General features: G+C 46.5%; 1 protein-coding gene across 1 annotated transcript in view; it reads left to right on the top strand.

Annotated features, from left to right (window-relative positions):
• LOC146336747 (ectonucleotide pyrophosphatase/phosphodiesterase family member 7-like) overlaps positions 1 to 24,090 on the top strand; it is a 39,818-nt gene extending 15,728 nt beyond the window's left edge. The window contains exons 3-5 of the mRNA XM_084819217.1: positions 1,212 to 1,838; positions 9,270 to 9,595; positions 21,867 to 24,090. Coding sequence (XP_084675343.1) covers positions 1,212 to 1,838; positions 9,270 to 9,595; positions 21,867 to 21,906 — 993 coding nt within the window. The 3' untranslated portion in view covers positions 21,907 to 24,090. The remainder of the gene's footprint in view (positions 1 to 1,211; positions 1,839 to 9,269; positions 9,596 to 21,866) is intronic.
• The last annotated feature ends 366 nt before the right edge of the window (positions 24,091 to 24,456 follow it).

Raw genomic sequence — 24,456 nt, 5'->3', positions numbered from 1 at the left:
CCAATAGCCGAAGCTCTCTGGGCGGTTCACAAAAACTAAAACCAAACAACACACAATAAAACAATTTAAAATATATAGAACATTAAAACCACAATATAACAATACAACCACAATAAAACCTAGCAGCAGTACAGGAGTTTAAAATACAGATTTAAAACAGCAAAGATAAAAATTTAGAAAGCTAAAATGCCTGGGAAAATAAAAAGGTCTTCACCTGGCGCCGAAAGGAGTACAATGTAGGCGCCAGGCGAACCTCACTAGGGAGCTAATTCCAGAGCCGGGGTGCCACAACAGAAAAAGCCCTCCTCCTAGTAGCCACCCGCCTCACTTCCTTTGGCAGGGGCTCACGGAGAAGGGCCGCTGATGATGACCTTAAGGTCCGGGCAGGCACATATGGGAGGAGGCGATCCTTCAGGTAACCTGGCCCGGATATATGAATGATATATATGAATATCATTCAGGATATATGAATGATATCAGGGTGGAAACTGAGCCTATAGAACCCCAGAGCAGTTCTGATTCTGAGGAGGATCAACAATCTGCAGGAGAGGAGCCAGCTCATCCCTCACAGGCACAGCAGCTGGCACAGACTCCTCCTGACAGCATTCCTAAGATAGATAGTGATCCTAGCAGTGAGAGAGTGCGGGAGGGGGGCTTGCTAGATGCTCGACGCAGACGCAGGGAGCAATGAGCGATGGAGGGCATGGAAAGGAGGCGTAGCGCCCGTTTGGCGCGCAAGCAACGGCCGCCTCCCGTGGACCCAAGGGAAAGAGGGAGGATCTCTCCCTAGCCCATTAGTTCAGGGTCTTCAAGTGACTCTCCTTCAAATGGGGATCAACTGCCTACTCAGAGCATAGGCCACTCTGCTGTTCATTGCTTAGTCGCTGGTGATTAGCATCTGAAAGAGTCATTAAATTGCAAAAGGATTAAAGCCTTGAAAAGAATTCTTTCGTCTGTGTCTTGAGTTTGCTATTGTAGTGTACTGAAAGAGGCTGCTAGGGCGCTCCTGACATATATATATATATATATATATATATATATGTATGTATGTATGTATATATGTGTGTGTGTGTGTGTGTGTGTATGTATGTATTCTGGGGGCGTGACTAGAGATTCTCATGGCTACTGTCATGATGAGCTCGTGCTGTTCGAAATTTACCACTGCACCACTGCCATTACCTCTCCTTTTTTAATCTCACTTTTTCCACCAGGGGAAAAAAACAGCCTCCTTCCACTATCCAGGAGGAGGAGCCAATTACAGTGGCCAGGTAGTCCACAGAAGCTTGGTTGAGTCCTTCACTCACCCCGACAGCAATGAGACAGAATGGAGAGAGAACATTGACATTGTCATGGATTGGTTCACCAAAGAAGACTTTGATTTCGTCACCCTCTATTATGGTGAGCCTGACAATACAGGGCACAGGTACGGCCCGGAGACTGAACCCAGGAGAAAAATGATCCAACAAGTTGACCGAACCTTTGGCTACCTGGTAGAAGCGATTGAAAAACATGGCTTGAAAGATACCCTCAACGTCATCATTACATCCGATCATGGCATGACCACGGTCAAAAAGACACCGGCCGTTGAAGAGATCGTATTGGCCAAGTATATTAAATTCAGGGATTTGGTGAAGTTTGACATTGTAGACTATGGTGGCTTTGGCATGATACTCCCCAAACCGGGAAAAGAAGAAGAAATCTACCAGGCCTTGAAAAATGCCCACCCTCATCTAAAGGTGTACAAAAAGCAAGAGTTTCCTGAACATTTCCATTATGCTAAACATGACCGTGTTTTGCCACTCCTGCTTTATGGAGATTCTGGTTACAGCGTCAATGGGGTAAGTTCGGTACAAAACCGAAGGTATGGTTTTCCCTCCATGCCAGGATTCTTGAATACTTGGATCTTTGGAAGCAGAATGAGTTCTGCAAAGTTAGCGCATTTACTTACCCTTCATTCCTCCTGAGCAGGGGATTTAAATATTTTGGGACACAGGACATACTCCCCTGGCTGCAGCCCTAGATTTTCACTATTAAGACTAGCACTGCAACATCTCTGACCTCAACATTTGACATTTTAGTGCTTTAGAATGGCTGTAGGGTTGTTTGTTTTTTATGAATTATCAGGAATCAGATGCCCTAAAAACAGGGACAATTTGGTGTCCTCTGGATGTTTTGGACTACAATGCCCATCAGCCTTGTCAGCATGGCCAGTAGTTGGGGATTATGGACATTGTAGTCCACAACATCTGGGGGACGCTAGGTTGTCTACACCTGCCCTAAAAACAGCAAACTCTCAAATATTGCAGTGGAGGCTGGTAGCTCCAATGTCAGTGAGGCAGTAAATCTGCTCCGGGTTTCAGTCAGAACCAGTCAGAACTCCTGGATAGCTTTGCCCCTTAGATAGCTCCTTTAGAGTTCTGAGTGAAACCTGGAGCAGATTCACCACCCCATTGACATCAGAGCCACCAGCCTCCACTGATTGTCACATAGAATCATAAGGTTTGAGGGGGGCTTGTAGGTCATCTAGTCCACTCTGGTGCTCAATGCAGGAAATGCAGAGCTTGGGCATCTCCAATAGATGGGTGGCTCTCCACCATCTTGTAAATATAATTTAGGGGTGTATGAAATGCCACTTACCTGGGTCCGCCAGGGGTCCGCCGGGGGGGAGGCGATCCCTTCTTCCCCCCCCCCCCGGAATCCTATGGAATATGTAGCCTATTACAGCTAAAGCGGGGACGCAAATGGCGTAGCTGATGCCATTTGCGTCCCTGCGGGTATCTGTGATAGGCTACGTAAATATTTACGTAGCCTATCACGGCTACCCGCAAGGACGCAAATTGCGTCTGTTATGCATGATGCCATTCGCGGCCACACACCGGATGGAGGACAGCAGCAGCTGGATCCGGACCCACCAGAGGCAGGTAGGATCCGGTCCGTGCAGGCTTCGTGGGGTGGCGGGGAGGATTGCTCCGTTCCGCCACAGACTCCGGGGTGTGGATTCTTAAGAATCCAGCCTCACTGGGGTCCGTGGCAGGATTCTCCGCCATCCCTAATATAATTGCAGGTCAGTGATGGAGTACAGTGTAATACTAATTACTAGTGCGTGTCAGCTACCAGTGTGAGAAGTCAATGCAAACTGTTTTATGTTTAAAGCAGATATGAGTTTGCTTAGACCGGGATGAGCAGGCAAAGGGTTTTTCAAAGTGTAGGGAGCAATCCTGTGGCCTCTAGACATTGTCTGAGGGGCCATAGGATACTGGGGAATCCCCCCTCCGAGGTCAGAGAAATAGCTCCGACCTCGGAAAGGGGATTCGGAGATCCAACCCCCTGCTGCTCCTCGCAGTTGGCATGGAAAGAACCACACCGGCTGGCCTCCGAGATCGGAAAAGTGACCTCAGAGAGGGGGAAAGGAGTCATTTCGGTGGGCAGGGAGGGGAGGAGACCAGAGAGGCCAGGATGCGAGCTATCCAAAGCCCCTCCAGCTTCCTTCCATCCCCCTCCAGAATGCCTGAAGTAGGGCTGAAAGTGATCAGAGGGGAAAGGTGGTGACCACAGAACGTGGCTTTGTAGCTCTCACTTTCACACGATGACCTTTTCTTATGAAGGTCCCCACATGGCCAGCAATCGTACAGGCATGCCATATGGCAGAGAACCAATCAACGCCATCGGCAAAACAGTGAACTGCAGCTCTTGGCACATGCTTTCTATGGAAAACAATGTGTAAGTGTTCGAGGTGCCACATCAAAATTGTCATGTGAATAGAGCCTGAAAGCTAATCTATGTGTTCGGTTATGTACACTCTGGTTACATCCAGATTAGAGACTCAATCGAAGGTGAGCCTTGAAAAGCCTTGGGACCACCTTATCTGAAGCTTGGGACCATCTTATTAAAAGGACTGCCTGTATCCACACGAACCTGCCCAAGTCCTGAGATTGGCCTCAGAACCACCACCTCCACCCCTTCTGGCATCGGAACCACCACCACTCTCAATTAGCTCCTTCCCTCAGTGAGTCTACCTTCTCACCTTCCCACCAGCTGCCCTTGCTCCTCATCCTCTTCCTCTTCCTCGTCATTGCTCCCACTTGCTTGCTTGACAGGCAGAGAGCCAGTGAGCACATAGGCAGTGGCATCTCCTGCTCCGCCCCCTCACTGCCACCTTTGTCTGGGCCAGAGCGAGAGGCAGGTGAACAAGCAGGTTGCCATGGTGAAGAGCAGAAGCAACTCCAGGAGGCCTTTTCTCAGTAGGCCCCTACCTGGGTTGTGGGCCCTTGGCAGGTGCCCAACCATGCCTACCCTTGATGCCAGCCCTGCTGCTTGGACAGCACCTCTTCAAAATGAGGAGAGGGGAGAGAGTGATATGCCTCCACCTAAAAAAAATACTCCCTGTCCAGAAAAAGGCTAGAGCCATTCTTGATGTGGGAGAATCGGAGCATTAAGTCATAGGATGACCACCACCACCACCCCATGAGTCATCTGAAGAGGACAGCCTCATAGCCTTTCCTACTCACTATACAGATCGCCCCTCAAGTTCAGTTTTCAGACTCATGAATAGTGCAGCTCAAAGGACCTCTTTACACATTACATTGTTAAAGTGTATATCTACGTTTGGAAGTGAAAAGCTAGAAATGGAAACTGTGCGTGTGTGTGATCTTCATGCCTAGCTTGCAACTTTCTGGTGGAGCAACAGTGACATATAGTGGCTAGAACATCAAATCTGAAGGGTTTCTGCATCTTGCCATCAGCACTGTCAACGGAGAGGGGTTATGAGGACAAACCTCTGTACGAATCATTTCTACACCAAATCTGTTTGTCTTTCCCCAGCAAATAGATTTCCTCCTAGAGAGAGCCATTTTTGCAGTGACTTGGCCTAGGCATGTTTGCAGCTCAAATATTCTCTTGTTCTGAAACAGCTCCACCCCACCCCAAAACCACAAGTGAATCCTTTCTGTGGAGTAACATACACTATAAAGAGAATGTGGTGGACAACAGTGGCAAAAGAATAAAATTACATGTTATAGATTGGATCCAGACTTAGTCAGATTTAGAGCAGACTCACTGGAAATCAATGGGGCAAGTTAATCATGACTATCGTAAGGCCAATTGATTTCAATGGGCCTACTCTAAGCATCCCCTTTATGGATCACTGCCTTTGCATATGTTATTTTAGACTGAAGGGATCGCTTTCTCTCTCCCCCCCGCCCCTAAACCAGCCTTCTCCAACCTGGCACCTTCCCACCATCCCCAGCCAGCATGGCCAATGCATCTGGAGGATGATGGGAGCTGCAGTCCAACGCATCTGGAGGGCACCAGATGGAGAAGGCTACCCTAAATCTCCCCTTCATGGATCACTGCCTTGTTGTGGCGAAGGGGCTTGTGTAACTCAGTGAAGCCATAAGCTATGCCGTGCAGGGCCACCCAAGACGGACAAGTGCAGGGCCACCCAAGACGGACAAGTCATGGTGGAGAGTTCTGACAAAATGTGGTCCACTGGAGAAGGAAATGGCAACCCACTCCAGGATTCTTGCCAAGAAAACCCCATGGAACGTATCACAAGGCCAAAAGAGATGATGCCGGAAGATGAGCTCCTCAGGTCGGAAGGTGTCCAATATACTACTGGGGGAGAGCAGAAGGAATTTCCAAGTAGCGCCAGAAAGAGTGAAGCCACTGGGCCAAAGCCAAAAGGACACTCAGCTGTGGATGTGCCTGGTGGTGAAAAGAAAGTCTGATGCTGTAAAGAACAATATTGTTTAGCAACCTGGAATGTCAGATCAATGAATCAAGGTAAGCTGGAGGTGGTCAAACATGAGATGGCAAGATTGAACATCGACATCTTGGGAACCAGCGAACTAAAATGGACAAGCATGGGCGAATTTAATTCAGGTGACCATCATGTCTACCACTGTGGGCAAGAATCCCTTAGAAGAATTGGAGTAGCACTCATAGTCAATAAAAGGGTGGGAAAAGCAGTACTGGGGTACAATCTCAAAAATGATAGAATGATCTCAGTACGAATCCAAGGCAAACCATTCAACATCACAGTAATTCAAGTCTATGCCCCAACCACTGAGGCCAAAGAAGCTGAGGTTGATCGATTCTATGAAGACCTACAACACCTTCTAGAACTAACACCAGAAAAAGATGTCCTCTTCATCATAGGGGATTGGAATGCTAAAGTAGGAAGTCAAGAAATCACCGGGATTACAGGCAGGCATGGCCTTGGTGTACAAAATGAAGCAGGACAGAAGCTAATAGAGTTTTGCCAAGAGAACACGCTGATCATAGCAAACACGCTTTTCCAACAGCACAAGAGATGACATTGATTATGTCCTTTGCAGCCAAAGATGGAGAAGCTCCATACAGTCAGTCAAAACAAGACCTGGAGCTGACTGTGGCTCAGATCATGAGCTTCTTGTTGCAAAATTTCGGCTGAAATTGAAGAACGTAGGGAAAACCACTAAACCATTCAGGTATGACCTCAATCATATCCCTTATGAATATACAGTGGAGGTGAGGAATAGATTTCAGGGATTAGACCTGATAGACAGAGTGCCTGAGGAACTATGGACAGAGGTCCATAACATTGTTCAGGAGGCAGCAACTCAATCCATCCCAAAGAAAAATGCAAGAAAGCCAAGTGGCTGTCTGAGGAGGCTTTACAAGTAGTGGAGGAAAGAAGGGAAGCGAAAAGCAAGGGAGAAAGGGGAAGATATATCCAACTGAATGCAGAGTTCCAGAGAATAGCAGGGAGAGACAAGGCCTTTTTAAATGAACAATGCAAAGAAATCGAAGAAAACAACAGAATGGGAAAGACTAGAGATCTCTTCAAGAAAATCGGAGATCTCAAGGGAACGTTTTGTGCAAAGACGGGCATGATAAAGGACAAAGAAGGCAGGGACCTCACAGAAGCAGATGAGATTAAGAAGAGGTGGAAAGAATACACAGAAGAACTATACAGGAAAGATCTGAATGTCCCTGATAGCCATGATAGTGCGGTCACTGAACTTGAGCCGGACATCCTCGAGAGTGAAGTCAAGTGGGCCTTAGGAAGCATTAGTAACAACAAAGCTAGCGGAGATGACAGTATTCCAGCTGAGCTATTTAAAATCCTAAAAGATGATGCTGTTAAACTGCTGCATTCAATATGCCAACAAATTTGGAACACTCAACAATGGCCGCAAGACTGGAAAAGGTCAGTTTACATTCCAATTCCAAAGAAGGGCAATGCCAAAGAGTGTTCAAACTACCGCACAATTGCGCTCATTTCACATGCCAGCAAGGTGATGCTCAAAATCCTACAAGCTAGGCTTCAGCAGTATGTGAACCGAGAACTACCGGAAGTACAAGCTAGGTTTCGAAGAGGCAGAGGAACTAGAGATCAAATTGCCAACGTTCGCTGGATCATGGAGAAAGCAAGAGAATTCCAGAAAAACGTCTATTTCTGCTTCATTGACTACGCTAAAGCCTTTGATTGTGTGGATCACAACAAACTGTGGCAAATTCTTAAAGAGATGGGAATACCAGACCACCTTACCTGTCTCCTGAGAAACCTGTACGAGGGTCAAGAAGCAACAGTAAGAACCACACATGGAACAACTGAGTGGTTCAAAATTGGGAAAGGAGTACGACAAGGCTGCATATTGTCACCCTGCTTATTTAACTTATACGCAGAGTACATCATGAGAAATGCCGGGTTGGATGAATCACAGGTCGGAATTAAGATTGCTGGGAGAATTATCAACAACCTCCGATATGCAGACGATACCACCCTAATGGCAGAAAGTGAAGAGGATCTCAAGAGCCTCTTGTTGAGGGTGAAAGAGGAGAGTGCAAAAGCTGGTTTGAAACTCAACATTAAGAAAATGAAGATCATGGCATCTGGCCCTATCACTTCCTGGCATATAGAAGGGGAAGAAATGGAAGCAGTGACAGATTTTACTTTCTTGGGCTCCAAGATCACTGCAGACGGTGACTGTAGCCATGAAATTAAAAGACACTTGCTCCTTGGGAGGAAAGCTATGGCAAACCTAGACAGCATAGTAAGAAGCAGAGACATCACCTTGCCGACAAAGGTCCATCTAATCAAAGCTATGGTTTTCCCAGTAGTAATGTATGGCTGTGAGAGCTGGACTATAAGGAAGGCTGAGCGCCGAAGAATTGGTGCTCTCGAACTGTGGTGCTGGAGAAGACTCTTACGAGTCCCCTGGACTGCAAGGAGGTCCAATCAGTCAATCCTAAAGGAAATCAACCCTGAGTGCTCATTGGAAGGACAGATACTGAAGCTGAAGCTCAAATATTTTGGCCACCTAATGCGAAGAGAAAACTCTCTGGAAAAGACCCTGATGCTGGGAAAGACGGAAGGCAAAAGGAGAAGGGGACAGCAGAGGATGAGATGGCTAGATAGCATCACCGATGCAATGAATATGGACTTGAGCACGCTCCGGGAGAGAGTGCAGGACAGGAAGGCCTGGCGTGCTATGGTCCATGGGGTCACGAAGAGTCGGACACGACTGAACGACTGAACAACAACAACAACAACTCTAAGCATGACTAAATCTAGATCCAAGCCTATATGTAGTCAAACACATTAACACAAAAATTAGCATCCATCTATAGCAGTTTTCCTGAATCTGAGGACCACAACTATTTTGGACCACAACACTCAGAATTCCTGATCATTGACTGTGCTGACTGGGTCTGATGGGAACTGAAGTCCAGACCAAGTGCTGTCCACTGTAACGGCAGCCCCCACTGAGTGGCAAAGGCGGCACCCATTTTTCATGGGCTTCTTTCATTTGAAGATAGCCACTTTAAATTTCCCCAAATTCAAAAAGCACTGCTTGCAAAATGGCAGCCATTCACTTCAACCCCAAAATGTAGCTGTAACAAAACAACCAACTTTGGGGTGGGTGAAACCGGTGATAAATTATCCCTAAAAATTTAGTCCAGCCCCAATGTTAGTAGCCATCGTCACACCTTATGATGAATCCCATAATGAATTCCATACATATGGGTGCAATCCTATGCATAAACAGAAAAAGTCCCACAACTCCCAGCATTCTGCAGCCAGCATGGCTGACTAGGGCATGCTGGGAGTTATGGGATTCTTTTCTGTCTAAACATGCATAGGATTGCACTCTTAATTACATGTTGCTTAATTATGTGCACAGATGGAATCATTAAAAAGGCAATCTCCTCCAAAACTCTAAAAGCATTTCAATATGCAATAAGCTGTGGAGGATTTATTTCTTTTGTTCTATGATCTTTTTCAGAGGTTTATCATCTATTTTAACAAAGGTGACCATGGATTTGACAATGAAGGCATGGATATGAAGACCATCTTTAGAGCTTTTGGTCCAGCTTTCAAGAAGGGATATTTAGCGGAGCCCTTCGACAGCATCCATATTTACCCACTGATGTGTGAGCTGCTGGGCATCCAACCAGAACCCAACAATGGTTCTCTGGCATTTACTCGAGACATGCTCAGTCCCACAAAGAATCTCCTCATCCCCATCATTGTTGTTAGTACTATTGGTGTCCTACTTGTTCTGATACCCATTGTAGCTGTGACATATGGGATCATTCAGCGAAAGAAGAGGTAAGCTATGTTTCCTTCTTTGCTTCCTAGAGCAGAAAGTGGGTATGCTATGGAGAGGGCTGGTAGGCACATACCCCCTCCACGTTGATAGGACCAATGCCTGGCAGTCCGATTGCAGTGGATGCTTGCAGAAGGGCCATAGTTCAAAGGTAGGACACATGATTTGCATCCAGAAGGGGTCATGTTCAATCTTCTGTAGCATCTCCAGTTGAAAGGATGCTGAGTAGCAAGACTGAGAAAGACCTCTGCAGAAGACTCTGGAGGACTGGGTTGATGGACCGTTTTTTTGGCTCAGGCTAAGTCATCTTTATGTGTTCCATGTGGGCACATCTCAGTGGAAGAGCAGAAGCATTTTGTGCATCATGGGGTCCCAGGTTTGGACCACGGCCCCTCCAGTTAAAAGGGTCTTGGCTAGCGGCAGGGCTATGAAAGACCTCTGTCTGAGATGCTCGAGAGCTGCTACCTGGCTCAGCGGGCAGACAATCCGTCTCAGAATCTGGCAGTTTTCATGCATTCGTATGTAAGCTGGGATGGTTGCATGCGTTGTTGTTGTTGTTATCATCATCATCATCATTATCATCATCATCAATTTCATTTCTATACCACCCCATAGCCCAAAGCTCTCTGGGCAGTTTACAGCAATTCGTAAAAATACACCAGCATTACAAAATACTACATAATAAAAACAGTCTAAAATTTTAACACAGAAAAATTAAAACCATGTAAGCAACTAAAAGCAATTTAAGCAAACAATATATTCCCTAATAGACCTGTTCAAAAACAGCAGACATAGAAGCCCCATCATACACCATTAAATGCCTGTTCACATGTATATTATTAATTATTATTATTATTATTATTATTATTTACATTTCTATACCTCCCCATAGCTGAAGCGCTCTGGGTGATTTACAAAGATTAAGATGAGGCATGGGCTGAATCCAGGTGCCAAACAAACACGCTCAGGCTACAGCAGGACAATAAGGGGCTGGCAGGGGACAGGCAAACAAACCAGAAAGAACTCGGGGGCAGGTTTTCATTGCAAAGCAGGGAAAGAAACAGAGGAACAAGCAGGTCCAAAATTGGCCCTCAAAGCAAAGAGCACACCAAAGAGTTCTCAGTAGGTGCTATTGAAGAGCATGTCAGTGTTCACGGCCAGTTGGCCATACCCTGGGGCAGAGTGAGTTGGGCCCTACAGGAGAGCTGTTATCCCAGCAAAGGTCCAGGAGAGAATGGAAGGGTTATATCCTCTCAGTCAACTCTTCCTACTTCCTGGTGATCTGCTGGGTCCTAATGTGCCTCAGGTTCTTCCCTGGCATCTCCCTCCTCCCAAGTAGAACCCTGATAGTGAAGTCTTCTCACAGCCAGATGAGTGCTCCTCAACCAACTCTGAGCTTCTCTCCAGACACGACAATGCCTCAGTTCCTGGGGTGGGCTTAGGGTGATGGGGTGCAAATGCACTGTGTGGTAGTCCAGGCATGGTCTAGATGCAGTGTCTGGGATCATCAGGTGGCTTGGGGCTGGGTAACCCGTGCTGCTCTACTGTGACAGAGGGTTCATCAAAATACCAGTTGTGCCAGAGATCTCAGCAGGGTCCTACTCCTCTTTCTCGGATGAGATCCCCTCAGAGTTATGGTCAGACAAGACCCTGACAGTCAGCAGCCTCTTCCTGCTTCCTTTCATATGCAAACTACTAAGAGGCTGGAGCCGATGAGAGCAGGTGTGTTTGCACCCCAAAACGGCCCCCTCCTGGGATTCCACCTCTTCAAAATGCAGATGGGAAATTGCAGGTATGAATGCTTCCTTACATTAAAAAAAACAGAACTCCCTGCTTCTAGAAAGCTAGCATGTCAGTGTGAGGAGTTCTAGCCTAGCCATCCCTCAGATCATGTGCTACTTTTCCACTTTAGGCTACTATTTATGCTAGAGCAAAGGACAACAATGCTCTTATCCCCAAGAGGAAGGTCAGCAAATGACAGGTAGCAAGCCGTTCATTGCAAATCCCATTTTATTCAGTCCTGTAAAAATATCCGCATCTTCACAAATCACATTCACACTCCAAAACATCAATGAATCAGTCATAATTTAGTCATGTTTCACTCACACATTGGTTATTCTGGAATGAAATATCAATGCAAGCATTATTAAACTCTATGAAAATGTATTAGTAAACGACATGCATCCGTATAAAATGTTCTCATGGATTCAATCAGCCAGCAATGGTGAGAGCCATCTTTTATTTTATTTTTTCTTGTGACACTATAAAATATCTTCATTTTCCCTTCTAAATGATGGAGCCCATAAAGAGACATCCACACTGCAAACTGTGGAACAGTGAAACCATGCCCTAATTTGATGCACTGCAAAATGCACACCATTCCTAATGAACATGATGTGAACCATTTTCCTTGTTTTTCTTAACATTCCCCCTTTTCTTAATATTTGTCCCATTATGCACATATGTGCATGCATTCACATACACGTGCGCACGCACACACACACACTTGGGTTGGAAAGACTTATAGGATTATCAGAGTAGTGAGATTTTCCCAATGACCTAGAGCCCTGAAATATGGTACACTCATACTTCAAGGCAGAGACGTACAGCGTTTGTAAAATCCATTCCGTCCGCATTTCGCAGGTGCCTTTAATTCCACAGTCTGCTTATTGGCAGAATCTGATTTTTCCCAATCTCCTGAAGTTGAGCAAATTTGCATTGGTGCAAATTCACATTCACACTTGTGAAAATGTGCAAATCCCCGAGCCACCTGTGAGGGTGAGGGGTCTGGTGTCAGATCTCTGACTCCCGCTTCCGAGGTCAGAGCATCGTCTCTGACCTCGGAGGGATTTCCCAAACTTTCCCAAGGTCCCCGACTCCCTCGCCATGGGATTGCTCTCTAAGTGTGTTTACCATCAGGGCAGCAGAAGCAAACTCCATTTTGTCTGTCTGTCTGTCTGTCAATCTGATTTAATAGCTGCCCATCTGACCGGCTACCTGGCCACTCTAGGCGGCGTACAATACTAATAACAAATTTACATAATCAACTGAACAACAAAAACCCAACACTGCTCTAAAAAAACCCTAACCCATCCCAAATGCCCATCTGAACAGCCAGTTTTTAAAGCTTGGCGGAAGCTTGTCAAAGAATCATTGTACTGCTATAGTCATGAATATAAGTTTTCTTGCTCACCTCCTCAGCCATAAGGAAAAGCAGCAATCAATCACAAAGTGTGTTTTTCATACACCTTTTGTGGTATTGCTAACATGTTTCCAGGGCTGTCTAAGGGCAGTCCTGTCTGAAGGACTGCCAGGTCCAAATCCAGTTTAAAAATAAATGACGCAAAGAAAGGAGAGCCCAGGGGCCTTGAAGTTGCCCATCAACAGTTAGCAGCTGCAAGCACACAGATCACCTGGTAGCAATCTTCCCTGCTATGGGGAGATGTATTATGGGCCTGTTGAAATTAATAGGAATTATCCCTAAATTGGCATCTGTACTGATGAATTAGCATATGCAACTTTTTAATACAAATCTGCATTCTCTTTTGTCCTCTTTTCTTGCATTTCCGCTTTTTCGGGGAGGCATGCACGGCCTCCCTAGGAGGAATGGACTCTTCCTGCATTGACCAAGGAGCAGGGGGTTGGACTCGATGGCCTTGTAGTTCCCTTCCAACCCTACTATTCTATTATTTCTATGATTCTACGATGGTGCTATGATTTAAGTGAGTTTAAAATGCAAAACTGCATATGCTCAGAGTATGACTTCTTTTTTTAATCAGGGTTGGCAAACAGGGCTTTTTGAAAAGGCCTCCCCCCCCCCCCGTAGAATATCAGGAATGCAGAAACAGTTGTAAACCATGGTATGGTGGTGGCATCTATATGTGTGTGGGGGAAGAGAAATGTGAGTTGTGGGCTTCATACATGTGGCTATCTAAATGTGGCCCACAAGACCATTACATCCAGGGTACTGGAAGCTGGTGTCAGTGGGGCAGTGAATCCACTCTGGGTTTCAGTCAGAACCAGTCAGAACTCCAAAGGAGCTATTCAAGGTGCTTTGCAAGCTCCTTTAGAGTTCTGACTGATTCTGACTGAAACCCGGAGCGGATTCACCGACCCACTGACATCGGAGCCACCGGCCTCCACTGGCCCAGGGTCTCAAATGACCTACCTGCACCACTGCAGGTCACTCAAAGAATCTGACGGGTCGGGGGGACATTTGCACATCTCTTCTTCAGAATAGGGGACCTGACCTGATATGTCCATAAATGGCTACAATGCTTCTGCCTGGTGGATTAGCTAAGTTCTGTGCCACACTTTGCTCGAAGAGCTGCAGCTCAAGTCATTTATTATTCATTTATTTATTTATTGCATTCATATCCTGCCTTTTTTCCTCTTGCAAGGAACCCAAGGCGGCTTACATTGTCCTCCTCCTCCTCTTCATTTTACCCTCACAAAAACAACCCTGTGAGGTGGGCTGGGCTGAGAGTCTGTGACAGGCCCAAAGTCACCCAGTGAGCTTCCAGGGCCGAGTGGGGACTAGAACCCAGATCTCCCGGCTCCCAGTCCAGCACTCTCACCACTACGCCACGCTGGCTCTCAAATAGGAATTTGCAAAGGCTGAATTTGCCCAGCACCGTGCTTCATGCTGGGGAGACCGAGCAGCCAGTGTTGACAGGCAGTAGGAAGAAGAGTGCTGCAGAGGTACATTTTGACATGCAGACAATCATCATGAGGATCCTCACGGCTATGCCCCCAAGGAGATTCCAGAAGCACCGGCAGCTGGGTCGATCCATATCAACAAACCGGTTCTAGCAGATTCCATCTCCACCAGGAGCACGCCTTTTGTAAAGCGAATGGGTCAATTGCTCATTCGAGACCCAGCCACCCCAATATAGTTTGCATTTCATCAGGGATGGCCCCTAGCGGTATATTGCTGCTGGGGAAATCCAGTTTCCCCCCAGCTATGGAAAGGATTCCCCTTCATGGATCACTGCCTTGTTGTGGCGAAGGGGCTTGCATAACTCAGTGAAGCCATAAGCTATGCCGTGCAGGGCCACCCAAGACAGACAGGTCATGGCGGAGAGTTCTGACAAAATGTGGTCCACTGGAGAAGGAAATGGCAACCCACTCCAGGATTCTTGCCAAGAAAACCCCATGGAACGTATCACAAGGCTAAAAGATACGATGCCGGAAGATGAGACCCTCAGGTCGGAAGGTGTCCAATATACTACTGGGGGAGAGCAGAGGGAATTTCCAAGTAGTGCCAGAAAGAGTGAAGCGGCTGGGACAAAGCCGAAAGGACACTCAGCTGTGGATGTGTCTGGTGGTGAAAAGAAAATCCGATGCTGTAAAGAACAATATTGTTTAGCAACCTGGAATGTCAGATCAATGAATCAAGGTAAGCTGGAGGTGGTCAAACATGAGATGGCAAGATTGAACATCGACATCTTGGGAATCAGCGAACTAAAATGGACAAGCATGGGCTATTTAATTCAGGTGACCATCATGTCTACTACTGTGGGCAAGAATCCCTTAGAAGAATTGGAGTAGCACTCATAGTCAATAAAAGGGTGGGAAAAGCAGTACTGGGGTACAATCTTAAAAACGATAGAATGATCTCAGAATGAATCCAAGGCAAACCATTCAAATCACAGTAATTCAAGTCTATGCCCCAACCACTGATGCCGAAGAAGCTGAGGTTGATCGGTTCTATGAAGACCTACAACACCTTGTAGAACTAACACCAAAAAAAGATGTCCTCTTCATCATAGGGGATTGGAATGCTAAAGTAGGAAGTCAAGACTTCACCGGGATAACAGGCAAGCATGGCCTTGGTGTACAAAATGAAGCAGGACTAAGGCTAATAGAGTTTTGCCAAAAGAACACGCTGATCATAGCAAACACTCTTTTCCAACAGCACAAGAGGCGACTCTACACATGGACATCACCAGATGGTCAATATCGAAATCAGATTGATTATGTCCTTTGCAGCCAAAGATGGAGAAGCTCCATACAGTCAGTCAAAACAAGACCTGGAGCTGACTGTGGCTCAGATCATGAGCTTCTTGTTGCAAAATTTCGGCTGAAATTGAAGAACGTAGGGAAAACCACTAAACCATTCAGGTATGACCTCAATCATATCCCTGATGAATATACAGTGGAGGTGAGGAATAGATTTCAGGGATTAGACCTGATAGACAGAGTGCCTGAGGAACTATGGACAGAGGTCCGTAACATTGTTCAGGAGGCAGCAACTCAATCCATCCCAAAGAAAAAGAAATGCAAGAAAGCCAAGTGGCTGTCTGAGGAGGCTTTACAAGTAGCAGAGGAAAGAAGGGAAGCGAAAAGCAAGGGCGAAAGGGGAAGATATATCCAACTGAATGCAGAGTTCCAGAGAATAGCAGGGAGAGACAAGGCCTTTTTAAATGAACAATGCAAAGAAATCGAAGAAAACAACAGAATGGGAAAGACTAGAGATCTCTTCAAGAAAATCGGAGATCTCAAGGGGACATTTTGTGCAAAGACAGGCATGATAAAGGACAAAGAAGGCAGGGACCTCACAGGAGCAGATGAGATTAAGAAGAGGTGGAAAGAATACACAGAAGAACTATACAGGAAAGATCTGAATGTCCCTGATAGCCATGATAGTGCGGTCACTGAACTTGAGCCGGACATCCTCGAGAGTGAAGTCAAGTGGGCCTTAGGAAGCATTACTAACAACAGAGCTAGTGGAGATGACAGTATTCCAGCTGAGCTATTTAAAATCCTAAAAGGCGATGCTGTTAAAGTGCTGCACTCAATATGCCAACACATTTGGAACACTCAACAGTGGCCACAAGACTGGAAAAGGTCAGTTTACATTCCAATTCCAAAGAAGGGCAACGCCAAAGAGTGTTCAAACTACTGTACAGTTGCGCTCATTTCACATGCCAGCAAGGTGATGCTCAAAATCCTACAAGCTAGGCTTCAGCAGTATGAGAACCGAGAACTACCGGAAGTACAAGCTGGGTTTCGAAGAGGCAGAGGAACTAGAGATCAAATCGCCAACTTTTGCTGGATCATGGAGAAAGCGAGAGAATTCCAGAAAAATGTCTATTTCTTCTTCATTGACTACGCTAAAGCCTTTGATTGTGTGGATCACAACAAACTGTGCCAAATTCTGAAAGAGGTGGGGGTACCAGACTACCTTACCTGTCTCCTGAGAAACCTGTATGAGGGTCAAGAAGCAACAGTAAGAACCACACATGGAACAATCGATTGGTTCAAAATTGGGAAAGGGGTACGACAAGGCTGCATATTGTCGCCCTGCTTATTTAACTTATATGCAGAGTACATCATGAGAAACGCCGGGTTGGATGAATCACAGGTCGGAATTAAGATTGCCAGGAGAATTATCAACAACCTCAGATACACAGATGATACCACCCTAATGGCAGAAAGTGAAGAGGATCTAAAGAGACTCTTGTTGAGGGTGAAAGTGGAGAGTGCAAAAGCTGGTTTGAAACGCAACATTAAAAAAACTAAGAAGGACAGATACTGAAGCTGAAGCTCAAATATTTTGGCCACCTAATGCGAAGAAAAAACTCTCTGGAAAAGACCCTGATGCTGGGAAAGACTGAGGGCAAAAGGAGAAGGGGACAGCAGAGGATGAGATGGCTAGATAGCATCACTGATGCAATGAATATGGACTTGAGCATGCTCCGGGAGAGAGTGCAGGACAGGAAGGCCTGGCGTGCTATGGTCCATGGGGTCACGAAGAGTCGGACACGACTGAACGACTGAACATGGAACATGGAAAGGATTGCAGCTAAGTTCAGAGGGAACACGGAAGCCTGAGGAGGATGGCAGACGATGTCATCACCAGTAGCGTAGTGACAAATCTAGAAGTGCAGGGTCCTTTGGTGACAGTCACGGCCAGGCCCCCTCACAGCCATGCCTCGTAACCTCGTAAGGTATACAGCCTTCAACCGGGATTCAAAAACAGTGCAGCTGAGAGTAAGGTGGGGGTATTTCAACTGGATGCCTGAGAAAAAAGGCAGGGGTGTTAAAATCTTTTTCACCCAAACACAAACATTTTAGGTTTTCAGAATATGATGCTCTATGGAAGCTTCACCCTCTCAACTCAACCCTCACTGACAGGTCCCTTCTCATTTAAACAGCCCCCTTGCACACTCCCTTAGCACCCCAACATTACCCATTAGCCTCCCCTAAGCTCCTTCATTATATCTCCCCCTCCCCCTCCAACAGAAACATCCACACACCCAGCTCAGTTGAACCACACACACACACACTGGTGTAGTGGTAAATTTGGAAATGCAGGAGCTCATTGTGACTGTCTCCAAGGGCAGTCCAAAAATTTCAGGCAGCCGTGTGGATCCATATCAACAAACCAGCTATAGAAGTTTTCCTCTCCACCAGGAGCAGGTCTTTGGTAAAGCGAATCGGCCTTAATGGCCCATTCCAGACCAAGTCATCCCGAATACTTTGCATTCCAACCTGGAACAATATATTGTTGCTTGGAAAATGCATTCCCCCCACAGCTACAGCGAGGATCGCAGCTAAGCTCAGAGGGAACAGGGCATCCTGAGGGGGGTGGCAGATGACATCAGAGTCCCTGCTCATGAAAAAAGTGCCGGGGCAGCGTCCCTGCAAACCCTGCCTCCGCGACGCCACTGGTCATCACCCCTGCTAATTAGAAAGACCCAGTGCTTTGACTCTGAGACAGGGCAGGTCCAAGACATTTTTCTCCCTGAGGCAAAGGACAAGATGGGGGCCTGACAGAAGCTGACTGGACTGGCAGATGACCCCTATTTCAGCCCTGGCCATGAGAGAGAGAGTCCTCCACTATATCTGAGGCAGTAGTCTGGTTTAGGAAGCCCCAGTTCAGGCCATGTGACACATATGGATCTGTCCTCCAACAGAGCAGAATGGCCAGAGGGCTCAGGAGGAAGAGCTGGGCAGCTGCTGTTGACCCTGCCCAACACCTGTCACCTGAGGCAGTTGCCTCACTCTGCCTAATGGGAGGGCCAGCCCTACCCTGAGAACCCTGGCCCTACTACAGCACCTTTTTGTCTTGGGAGAAAAGCACGTGCCTTTATCTGGGATACTCCCTCTGTTCTTGACCAGGAGTACAGGAAGTTGCCAGTCTGACACACTCTCAGGTATGTGTTGTATTACAACCACCATCATCCCCAGCCAGTATGGCCAGTGGTTGTGCTGGCTGTGAGTGATGTGAGTTGTAGTCCAACACATCTGAAGGGAACCAAGTTGGGCACGGCTGCCATACAACAATACGCAATTGAGGGTTCTTTCCCCCACCCCTCCGTTGCCTAAAAAAACATTTCCAGTTCCTAATTAACAATAGGGTAGCAGATGTTTTATTCAGCATACCATCTATCTCTGGATAAAAAGCAGGGAGAAATGACTCTGACAATCTGTTAGAAGCCGCAGTGATGTACACAAACTGTGATGGAACGCACTCATTCAAAACAGATTTTCAAAGTTTGCACATATGTGGCGGTTTGTCGTTGGGGGTGTTTTTTGCTGGTTTTGTCGACTGTGAAATAGGAAAGCAATGGACTTTTCATAAACAGCTTTACCAGGGTGAATGACGTAAAATCTTTAAAAAAAAAACAAAAAACAATTCTTTGTCAGTTTTGATACTTCTAGTCCAATGCAACAGTCCATTAATTATTAGTAAGAACTTTTGGAAACAAACAAGTGCACATGCTGTGGCAATCCAAGAGATACCTTTGATCAGGAATAAAACGGTCTGTAAAGGGGGAATGGTCTAATTGATTCTCTCCCTGCCACACTCACACACAATCCAGATCTGGCCACTGAAACAACTTTGTCTAGTCCCTAGGCTTCCTAGAATACATTTATTTTTGCAATCTGAGAACCTGTTTCTCTTCTTTGTGATCTGCTTTGGATGCTCACCTTCTTTTCTTTTCTTGCTGACCTCCTCAACCATAAGGAAAACCAGCAATCAATCACAAAGTGGTTTTCTTTTCTTGCATTTCCGCTTTTTCGGTGATGCGTGCACGGCCTCCCTAGGAGGAATGGACTCTCAAGCCAGATCAAGGGTGCAGTGGTGATTCATTCATTCATTTAGGACACAATCCTATGCATGTTTAGACAGAAGAAAGTCCTACAACTCCCAACATTCTGGCTGGGGAATGCTGGGAGTTGTAGGACTTTCTTCTGTCTAAACACACATAGGGTTGCACCTTTATTATATTTCTATACTGCCCCATAGCCAAAGCTCTCTAGGTGGTTTGCAAAAATTAAAAACCATTAAAATACATTATATAGAATATAAAACCATTCATTTAGTGATGTTACCGACCAATGTTTGGTGATGCTACCAACCAGTAGACTATCCTTCTCCAATCTAGTGCCTTCGATATTGAAGACTACAACCTCCATTATCCATGACCACTGGTCATGCTGGCAGTGGCTGAGAGGAATTGTAGTCCAAACCATCTGGAGGGCACCAGGTTAGGGAAGACTACAGTAGATTAATCTTCTCCCTTTGTCCGCCATATCTGCATGTCCCAAAATTCTGAGCCCAAATCTGTCAAGCTGGCCCTTCTTGGAAATTCTACAACAGCTATGGCAATCCCTGCTCAGCCTACCGCAAAAGCCAGATTCTGGCTGAACAACAGGAAAAAACTTCCTGACTGTTAGAGCAATACGACAATGGAACCAATTACCTAGGGAGGTGGCGGGCTCTCCCACACTGAAGGCATTCAAGACGAGGCTGGACAGCCATCTGTCAGGGATGCTTTGGCTTAGATTCCTGTACTGAGCAGGGTGTTGGACTCGATGGTCTTATAGGCCCCTTCCAACCCTACTATTCTATGATTCTGTGAAAAGGCTTGGCAGGAAAGTGGAAAACCTACGGGAAGCAGGTGGGGCCAAGAGGAAGAAAGGTGAAGCACAGCCAGCTGAGACTAGGATTTGAGGCTGTTGCTCACTCAGCCACCACCCATCAATACCACGTTTTGATACACATTTCAAACATGTGGTGGCCATCTTGCTAACATGGTCACCAGGGCTGCCTGCAGATGGATAAGGCTGAAGGGGATCCTGAAATAATGGTGCAGTTGGACAGAGGGGAGAGTCTAGAACAAAGGTCCCTAACGTGGCACCCACAGGTGCCAAAGCACCCGTGGGCACCTCCAATGGTGTCCCTGAAGGTGTCCCCCATGTGATGCATGGGCACCCACAAAAAAACTTTCAATTTTTAATTTTTTTTCTGGCTTTTTAATATATGTACATGGATTTGTATATATATCCACAGCAATGAATACATATGAAATCCATACAACTTTCTAGCAATTATACATAGGCTTCAACCAAAGAGGACCAAATATTCAAATAAGTATCCATTTGAAGGTGGCATCTACATGCCACCCATTCAAATATTGAAAGCACTGTAAGGTCCTCAATCCACTGCATTCTAGGAGCTGAGTGTTTATCCTTCCAGTGTTGTAATATCAGTCTTTTAGAATCCATTTGCGCTGACCATTCCTTAACTTCCAGGAAGCAGGCAGATAATTTAAGAGGACATGTACATCGGTAAATATTAAAGAGAGTTCCAATACAAAGTTTATCCATATAATAACCTCCTCCCCAAAAGAGGGAACTACTGGGCATTGCCAAAACATATGGTTAAAAGAAGCATTAGCTGTGTTACACCTCCAGCAATTAGCCGACTAAGCAGACCCTTATTAAAGAGATGCTGCGGCGTCCAGCGGACACGAAACAAGAGTTTTCCCTGAATAAGATGCAACCTAAGATCCACAGATGCTTCAGATATAGAGGCTAAAGTGGAGATCCATCGTTTAGGCAAAACGGGACAATCCAGTTCCCTATCCCATTCCTGCTTAAAACCCTGCATATCATATTTATCCACCAATAATAAGTATGTATAAACATGGATTGTGGGTTGATATGACTGCTTGGCCTGAGTAAGTGAAGGAGACTCTGAAGCTGTAAAAACAACACCCAAGGGCACAATCCTATGCATGTTTAGACACAGAAAAGGCCTACAACTCCCAGCATTCCCTGGCTACCCAGAATTGTGCCCTTAAAATAAAATGGTAAGACATCCTTGCAAACCGCACCATCTGCAATAGTGAATATCCTCACACCTTTGCATACACACAGAATGTAATAGTTAATGTTAAACTCTCTTTGAATCCATTATTCTCTCTAAATCATATCTGTGTGTTTTTTTTTAATGCTTCCATCCACTGTGGGCAAAAGGACTCCTGAAGTAATGAGAAGTCCATCAACCAACTTATGATGAGTCATTTTCCTGATGAAAGAAGACACTCTGGCACTGGAATGAAGCCATCGAAGGCTTACATTATGCAGACAACAGACTGAGATGTGAATGAGATGGTAGAGTCCTCTGCAGTGGTTGAATGGAATGTACCACTTCAGACCACAGCAGTGCTGGAATTATGGGGGGAGAGGTAGGGAATCTTCTGTGAAATTCAGAAGCCTCATCCCCTGTACTCCCTCCAGTTTTAGTCAAATAATGGCTCACCTGTAGCCTTCTAAAAATAGGTCATCACAAAAGGGTAAAGGTGATGGAGGGCCATCCCCCCCCCCGGTAATTTGAGCACTGGAACACAGGTGGGAAATCACATACATTATTCTCTGCAAGTAGAAAAGAGCCTTGTTTGCATGTCATGCTAAACATGTCCAGAAGCTGGAATGAACCCCAGCAAGCCTCATGCTTAGATGCTCTCCTCTTCCCTCTCCTACACCCATGCAGACAGGAGGAGAACTTCAGTAGCATTGTTTCCTTTTCACTGAATCTTGGCTTGTGGTCATGTACAAACTAGAGATGGTGGCTTATAACAAGCTGGTCAGTAGGGATGTTAGGAGAATTCCACCACGGACTCCAATAAGGCTGGATTCTTTAGAATCTGGCCCCACCAGAGTCCGTGGCGGAACAGAGCATTCCCCCCCCGCCACCCCACAAAATTTCCCCAGGATGGACCATACCTTTTGGCGGCTATCCGGTCTGTCCGCTGCCCCAGTCTGTGGCCATTTGCCTCCCTACTTTAGCCGTGATAGGCTACATAAGTATTTACATAGCCTATCACGGCAAAGAGCAGGGACGCAAATAGCGTCCGCTACGCCATTTGCGTCCCTGCCTTTTGCCGTGATAGGCTACGTAAATCTATACGTAGCCTATCATGGCTAATGCAGGAATGCAAATGGCGGCCGCTACACCATTTGTGTCCCTGCATTAGCCGTGATAGGCTACGGATATATTTATGTAGCCTATCATGAAAAGAGCAGGGATGCAAATGGCGTAGCGGGCGCCATTTGCGTCCCTGCTCTTTGCCGTGGTTGCAAATGGTGGCCGCAGCCCGGCAGCGGACAGAGGTCTGGCTGCAGGTGGGCCCAGCCGGTGGCTCTGTGGGCTCGCCATGAAGCGGAGCTGGCTAGGGAGGATTCCGGGGGGGAGGGATGGATCGCCTCCCTCCCCCAGCAGACAGCCCTACCGGAACGGGGTGAGTAATCCGTACACCCCTACTGGTCGGTTTCAAAACAAGCCAACTTCAAACTGTGGATTATGAAGCTGGCTTGTTAAAGTAATCTGAATTTGTTATAAACCCTAACCTCTGGTTCATTAAAGGAGGATTCTGAGCCAGGATTCTATAGTTCAAGCAATCCTATGGCCACTAGACGGCGGCTAGACAGCCATAGGATATCTTGTTTTCCGGGAACCAACCTCGGAGCCTGCACTCTGAGGTCGTTCCCGGAGAACCGACCTCTGCCCACACTGCCTCGGAGGCAGCAAGGAACAGCCCTGTCCTCCATGCTCGCAAGAGGAGCACGGAGTGGCCAAAAAGGGGTGTTCCAGGGGGCATTGCGGGGCGGGGAGGGTGGAAATGCCTGTACAACACATCCAATGTGTTGCACAGCAGCCTCCTTCCCCGCTCCCTGTTCCCACAGCTAGACAGCCGCAATCGGCTGTCTAGCCGCAAATGCAGGACAGAGGGAAGGATCCCCTCCGTGCTTCTCCTGCCCTGCATTGGATAGGCGGTCCCCTCCGAGTTCGGAGACGGACGCCTATCTGAATAGGATTGCGCCCTAAGCCAGGATTCTATGGTGCGCTAAACCAGGATTCTGAGCCAGGATTCTGTGGAAACTCAACTAAATGTCACTGAAGGCCTCCTCCTCTTGTTGGAGGGGAGGGGAGGTTATACAAGTCGGGAGCTTGTTCAGGTTTATTCCAGCTTATGCACATCACACTAAACCATGGTTTAGTATAATGTACAAACGAGACCAGCTAGCATAGCACTGAAAGGACTGGCCTAGAACCTTTCTCCTTGCAATAATGAGGAGGAGGTTTTATTTTTTATTTTTTTGCATGGAGTTTTTTTCCTGCTGCATGTATAAACCAGGCTTCACTGATTTACTGTATATGGGACATGGGACTACAACAAAGTAGATTTCTTTTTGCCACATCTGTGTGTGTGTGTGTGTGTTTCCTATACACAAACTCTTTGGAGCAGATACATCTGGCAGGAATGTGTCCATCTCAAGAAAACACGCACATCCTCAAACATTTCACAGATATAAAAATAGCAACACACTCGTTCACATCCTTACAACATAATACACGTGCCCAGCAGTAACTCCCACTGTGTTCAGGGGGCCTTACCCCCAGGAACGTTTTTGTAGGATTGCAGTGTCTTTCTTTTTATCATACTTTTTTCTTTATCATGCAGGTCACAACTGCATCCTCCCACCGGTACACACTGCTGGAGGCTCTGTGCCCCCTGCTGCATTCTAGATTCCTTGACAAAGCGAGAGTCCTGCTCTGTGCCAA

This window comes from Heloderma suspectum, chromosome 12 (assembly GCF_057233095.1).
Source record: "Heloderma suspectum isolate Gila_16-S chromosome 12, 16-S_ref, whole genome shotgun sequence".
NCBI classification, from domain to species: domain Eukaryota; kingdom Metazoa; phylum Chordata; class Lepidosauria; order Squamata; family Helodermatidae; genus Heloderma; species Heloderma suspectum.
This window is presented reverse-complemented; position numbering and strand designations above follow the sequence as displayed.